The sequence below is a fragment of the Panthera uncia genome (genome assembly GCF_023721935.1).
Source record: "Panthera uncia isolate 11264 chromosome B3 unlocalized genomic scaffold, Puncia_PCG_1.0 HiC_scaffold_1, whole genome shotgun sequence".
Classification (NCBI taxonomy): Eukaryota; Metazoa; Chordata; class Mammalia; order Carnivora; family Felidae; genus Panthera; species Panthera uncia.
The window spans coordinates 77594633-77601086 of NW_026057582.1; the positions used below are offsets into that span (position 1 = coordinate 77594633).

Below are 6454 nucleotides of genomic sequence, written 5' to 3' on the forward strand. Positions count from 1 at the left end.
TCTGTCTTGATTCCCTCATCAATATTTAAGTTTAAATACATCCATTCAAATGCTCCAACAGTTCATGAACAATTAACTTGAAAATGAAAAATTTTAGAGCTTTTGCAATTAGGTGGAAATCTACCTTTCCAAAGTGATTTCCTAAGTCATCAGCTCCCACCAGCCTGCCCTGTGCCTTGTTTGCTGGCTTCTGTCCCCTTATTTATGTTTTTGAGAGAGAGATGACTGGGAGAGGGGCAGAGAGAGATGAAGAGAGAGAGAGAAGCCCAAGCAGGCTCCATGCTGTCAGTGTGGAGCCCATGTGGGGTTTGAACTCATGAGCTGTGAGATCATGACCTGAGCCGAAGTCAGATGCTTAACCGAGTTACCCAGGCACCCCTCACCTCTGTACTTCTTAACCATTCTTCAAGACTCAGACCCATGTCCATCTCCTTGAAGTCTCCCAGACCACACACATTGGGAGTTTACACATAGTGTAGGTGAGCTCCTCAAGGACAAAGCATGACTGATTGCTTTGGATGCTGCTCCCAGCAGCCCCCACAGCATATGTTGCAGAGTCCAGCATGAAATAAAAGGAATATTGTGGCTTTCCACTCCCCTTGATCCTTCAGACTTCCTGGCCTTCACTACACTCAACCCAAAATTCCAAGATTTCAAAGACATGAAGAGACTGACGACTTATGTCCCACAAATTAGTTACTGATGAGGCAAAAGGATCTGGTACCTGTTTCCTCACGTTTAGTTTGAATACGCACAATGATCTTGATTTGTTTAGGGAATGTTTAGAACTGGATGTGGCTGGGCTTAACCGTGAGCCAGCCTCAGTGTTTCACCATTAACATGCATAGCCCTTGGAAGGACAACTGAGGAATCCAGCACTGAGAATTTAAGCTAACTTACTTAAAACTTCCTCATTACCAATGTGTATGTGGTTTCTACAAAGTTACGAAAACAACTGGAGCCTATATGAAAACAACTTTCACTGTCATCCATAGTAACTAATCTTAAAGTATTGTGAAATCCGATTTCATTTCTCGCTTATGTGGAGCTGAAGTTAATCTACTTTTCACATGTGAAATATATTCATGATTCTGTCCCAAAGTGGAAAATTGATATTTAGTATTGTTAAGCCCCCGCTAAATGTCACACTAATTCATCGGCTCAACTTTGTGCTACTGTAATATTACAGTGCTCATGGGGTCAAAGCCACCAATATATGAATTCACAGACTGAAGTGAGCAGACACTGGCTCCTCCCCATGCCTACCAGAAAAAGAAAGATGAGAGACTTTCGTATGTTGCAAGTCCGGGTCTGGTTTATTTATAAAGCAATAAATATTAGAAGCACAAATAAATTGCACATGTGTAAACAAACTGTACAATGATTGATGAGAGATAAGGGAGGGTGGTTCGGAAGATTCCAAGAAGCATAATACTGTCATCCTGAATGTAAGGTAGACTAAGAGAGAAGGCACCTTAGAAGCATTTGCGGTGGACGATGGACGGGCCTGCCTCATCATACTCTTGCTTGCTAATCCACATCTGCTGGAAGGTGGACAGGGAAGCCAGGATGGAGCCCCCGATCCAGACAGAGTACTTACGCTCAGGGGGAGCAATAATCTGCAGGAAGGAAAGAAAAACTTCCAGTGAACTCTCACATTCCAGGCAACAGATCAAGCAACATGCCAGAGAGAGAGATTCTCCAAAAAAAATATTAGATGTTAATTCATTGTAACGTGAGATGCTTCATACCAGAAACTAATATGACTGAATCGAGTTTTACACACTGTCCTCTATTTCATTATTTCCATTATCAAAGGCTCTACAAAATAGAATTGCCCCACTTCCCTGAACTAGAGTATAATGTGGCAACAAGCTATATGCATGATAGAGGACAGCCCAAAAGTTGGGGACTTTTAAAACATGTCCGAAGATTTAGATTTTTTTTTTCCTTCCAAGATTTATTATTATCTGCTGCTTGAAAATGTTTTTAAAGTCTCCTATCTCAGGAAAAGTGCTAGAAAAGCTAGTAAAGTTTATAGTAGGTGGGAAGCAAAATGTGAGTTCTACTTGGAATACTAAGTCCTGCCTTGGCTCTCACACCACAGGAGTTCTTTACCTTAATCTTCATGGTGCTGGGAGCCAGGGCAGTGATTTCCTTCTGCATGCGATCAGCAATACCAGGGTACATGGTGGTACCTCCAGATAAGACATTGTTGGCATACAGGTCCTTGCGGATATCAATGTCACACTTCATGATACTGTTATAAGTTGTTTCATGGATGCCAGCAGATTCCATACCTAGAAATATGTTTAAAAAAAAAATCAAAGTGCACTCAGGCCAGGAGCCCAGGTGGAGGGAAGAAAAGAGGACTCCTTTGTGTTGATAAACACATTTGTCTCCCATTTGTCTCTGAAACATATGTCCCTCTATAAGATGTTCCACACTGCAAGGCATTTGTGGAACAGGTGTGTCTAAAAGTGCTGACAGTTAATCCACAACAGATTCTGCCAAGACACAAACAACTGTGTTTAGCACCTGTTTGGAGCGAACACGTGCTGTATCCATCAGATGTATGGAGATATATTTGGAAAGGGTGAGACATACATTAAAATTAATGCAGTTTTTATTTATGGACCAAGATAAGATCCCGACAAGCTTCCTCTTAGAAATCATTCCCGAGGAAAGACATGTGGTGAAATACAAGGGTCCAGTTATTACAACGAGTATGATCATTGTTGGATTTCATGATAAGTAACTTCAGAGGGAAGTCCAGCTACATGGTAATAGAACTTACCGGAATAAGTCAGCACTTCTGAGTAACCATTCCTTTCCTGCCGATTCGGATTATTCAACTACTATTCTGTCAGAGCCTCTATTCGGACATGAAGTCAATGTGTCATCCTTTATCATATCACTGCCACATTACAGTATGGCCATCCTTGTAATGGGCCGTTGGGATCTGAGGCTGAGCTGTGTGGGACTCTAAGCTATGACTTCTTTTAACTCAAGAGCCTCTTAATCCTTCTTGATTATAATAGACTTTACTCTGGGACACCCCCAGATTTCTAGAGAAGAGCTGTGCATGTGCACCAGACGCTACAACTCACCAATGAAGGAGGGCTGGAATAGTGTCTCAGGGCAGCGGAAGCGCTCGTTGCCAATAGTGATGACTTGGCCATCGGGCAGCTCATAACTCTTCTCCAGGGAGGAGGAAGAGGCAGCCGTGGCCATTTCATTCTCAAAATCCAGGGCAACATAGCACAGCTTCTCTTTAATGTCACGGACAATTTCCCGTTCAGCTGCAGAAATAAAGGTTATCACAGTCAAGTTCTGAAGAATGAAGTAGGTAGATTCTCTGGTGGAGGAAAAAAGCAGACACGATGCTGTGGCAGAGGAGACACATACACACACACACTCACCAGTGGTGACAAAGGAGTAGCCACGCTCAGTGAGGATCTTCATGAGGTAGTCAGTGAGATCCCGACCAGCCAGATCCAGACGCATGATGGCATGGGGCAAAGCGTAGCCCTCATAGATGGGAACGTTGTGAGTTACACCATCCCCAGAGTCCAGAACAATGCCTGTCAGGAGAAATAGACAAGAACAAAGTAAATCTCCAAGGACACCACTGCTCTAGCTGTGTCAAAGCCTACTTCCAATCTTGGCTAAAAGATACTAGCACTGGGCATGGGTCCAGATAAAATTAGATCCCTTACACACAAAGAATAAAAATGAGCATAACGAGTGCTAAATCTGAAGCCAGCAACAGCTCACCCTTTTAAATATTGTAGTAGAAAAATTTCCCCAGGACACTTTCAAATGACCATCCCTTCTACCAGCCATTAGCACATTATGTAAGTATCCAGGCATGGATACTTTCCTCCCATCCAACAAACACGTGTTCTCTCTTTTTTGACTCAGACCCTGTAGGAAACGTTGGTTCTCCTTGGGGATGTTTGCCCAGGGACTGTGATGGTATGGAGCACATTGTGAGGAGCCTTAATACATTATATCACATGCTTTAGGAAAGGTAAGGATCTAACTCCATGTGCTTTCCATCGTTAGAAATGCATGTGATCTGAAACTGTTGTTACCTCTCTCTCTTATCTCGGACACCTTCCCAGGGAGTGTGAGGGCAGGGATCATTCCTTTTGCAACTGGGGAAGCGATTCATAGCAAGGTCAGTGCCTTAGGAATGTGCTTAATCAGTGACTGTCTCCACAGCCCAAACATACCTGTGGTACGGCCAGAAGCATACAGGGACAGCACCGCCTGGATGGCTACGTACATGGCAGGGACATTGAAGGTCTCAAACATGATCTGAGTCATCTTCTCACGGTTGGCCTTAGGGTTCAGTGGGGCCTCAGTCAGCAGCGTGGGGTGCTCCTCAGGGGCCACGCGGAGCTCGTTGTAGAAGGTATGGTGCCAGATCTTCTCCATGTCATCCCAGTTGGTGATGATGCCATGCTCAATGGGGTACTTGAGAGTTAGGATACCTCGCTTGCTCTGGGCCTCATCACCCACGTAGGAGTCCTTCTGACCCATACCCACCATGACTCCCTAGAAGAAGAAAAAGATGGGAAAGTCAAGCTTCCACTATTTCAGGAATATAACAGATGCCTCATAAATTTACATCTAACTGGCCAAGTCAAGGAACATCTTATAAATACCAAAAATAACAAAAAATAGAATTTTACCTCAATTTAGAAATATCATTTAAAATCAATCTAGTACCTTCCCCCTATCTACCCCCCCCCCCAATCCCCAGGTATAATTCTATTCTTTAAAATATAACTAGGGAAAGAGGAATGAAGCTACTTCACCAAAGAAGTACAGCCTCACCTCATTTTAAAAATACCATAATGCCTTCATTAAATTATTAAGTCCATCGCCCATGTCAACTAGAATATAAATGACTGAATTAATGACACATCGCATTTCTCCTAAGAAAAGATTTTGACATTTATCAAGTGAACATAAAAAGATGGGCTGATATGCCATTATCACTCCACAAGCAAAATCCAGCCTGCCCAGAGCTGGCCTGCAGTACCCATCAGTCACCACCACTGAGGCATACAGCTCTAGCCCTGGCAACCTGTCTGGCCAGGCATGTGGCAAAGCCAGAGAGCGTGGCATTTCTTTTAATAAGCAAGGTGGTATGTCACTATCCCCATGGCACTTGCTGCCTCTGTCACGCCTGGCTTCTAAAAATGCAGCAGCCAGGAAGCAGACAGATTACATCCTCTGAGAGCCCAGAAAGCTGGCTGTGAACGGAGGGAGGAATGTGGGCTGGGTCCCGGTTGGTGGAGAGAAGTTGTATCATTGCAAGTTTTGAGCAGGACCGAAAAGGGAGGCCGAGGGAAAGACTGGAGTGTGGAAGGGGCAGAGAAAAGGCGGAGTACTGAACATGAAGGTGCGGAGTGGAGGGGCGAAGCCGCTGACTTTTCACACAAGGAGTGGGCCCCTTGGAGAGCTCTGTCCCTGAAAGGTGGAAGGGGGACCCGTGCACACTGGGCGGTGTGAGTATTGTTTGTCCTGGCTTGGATCTGAGGCTAATCCATCTTTTCCTTATTTGACCCGAGCAGTTCATGACACAGGGGCGTCAGGTGAGACAGTTCCTGGATTGCTGGCCTGAGGAAGTGGCAGGAAGGGGTGCGGAGTGGGGCTGGGGACCGCCCCAGGTAAGAGCAGGCCAGTCGGGGCGGGAGGTTTACCTGGTGGCGCGGGCGGCCCACGATGGACGGGAAGACGGCACGGGGCGCGTCATCCCCAGCGAAGCCCGCCTTCACCAGCCCGGAGCCGTTGTCGCACACAAGAGCGGTGGTCTCCTCGTCGTCGCACATCCTGGCACAGCTTCGGCGGGGTCTGCAGGTGGAGAACCGGGTGGCCCGCCCTCACTGCCTGCGGTGGCGCTGGCCTCCTCCCGCCCGGAGGAAAGGACAGAGCAGAGGAGGGTTGGGGGCGACGGGGGGAACGCCTGCCGTCTCCCTTCCCGTCGGGGCGGGAGAGGAAGGGTGGGAGGAGGCTGCGGAGGTTGAGGGGGACGTGCATAGAGCAGGGGAGCGGAGCCCACCCAGGCTCCCCCGGCCAGGAGTCACGTTCTGTCCCGGGGGCAAGGAGGCACCGTCACCCCTTAGCAAGCCCTCCCCAGCCCTTCACATGTTTGCCCTTCCGCGAACTGAGAGCCCCCCTGGGTCCCAACCACACCCCCACGCCCAAGCCCCCGCTGGAGGGAAACGCTCACGACAGCAGGGACCCCAAACGCCCCGTGGGGGCGGGGGCCGCAGGGTTCGCGTTCTGCGCGCCCCTCTCTTGTTGTGACGACCCGGGACAACAGAAGTTAGAACCAAATCCAGAAGTTTGGTCTTTAAAAAAAAAAAAAAAAAAAAAAAGTGGCGGCGCGGCAGTAGCGGGGCCCGCCGGCTCGGGGCGGGCGGGCGCTGACTCACCG

At 47.4% G+C, this 6454-nt stretch overlaps 1 protein-coding gene across 1 annotated transcript; it reads right to left on the reverse strand.

Annotated features, from left to right (window-relative positions):
• Positions 1-1296: 1296 nt before the first annotated feature.
• Positions 1297-5861, reverse strand: ACTC1 (actin alpha cardiac muscle 1). The gene is made up of 6 exons (XM_049613286.1): positions 5718-5861; positions 4239-4563; positions 3423-3584; positions 3111-3302; positions 2119-2300; positions 1297-1619 (listed from the first exon to the last, which is right to left on the reverse strand). The coding sequence occupies exons 1-6, from the start codon at positions 5844-5846 to the stop codon at positions 1476-1478; spliced, it is 1134 nt and encodes a 377-aa protein (XP_049469243.1). The 5' UTR covers positions 5847-5861; the 3' UTR covers positions 1297-1475.
• Between the last annotated feature and the right edge of the window lie 593 nt (positions 5862-6454).

What these genes read in the sequence shown, in the direction of transcription:
- ACTC1 (XM_049613286.1), bottom strand. Translation starts at nt 5,846, where the DNA reads ATGTGCGACGACGAGGAGACCACCGCTCTTGTGTGCGACAACGGCTCC. An exon ending in ATTCCAGCCCTCCTTCATTG is followed by an intron (nt 2,301 to 3,110) that starts GTGAGTTGTAGC and finishes ACATATTTCTAG; the next exon opens with GTATGGAATCTGCTGGCATC. An exon ending in CCAGCACCATGAAGATTAAG is followed by an intron (nt 1,620 to 2,118) that starts GTAAAGAACTCC and finishes TCCTTCCTGCAG; the next exon opens with ATTATTGCTCCCCCTGAGCG.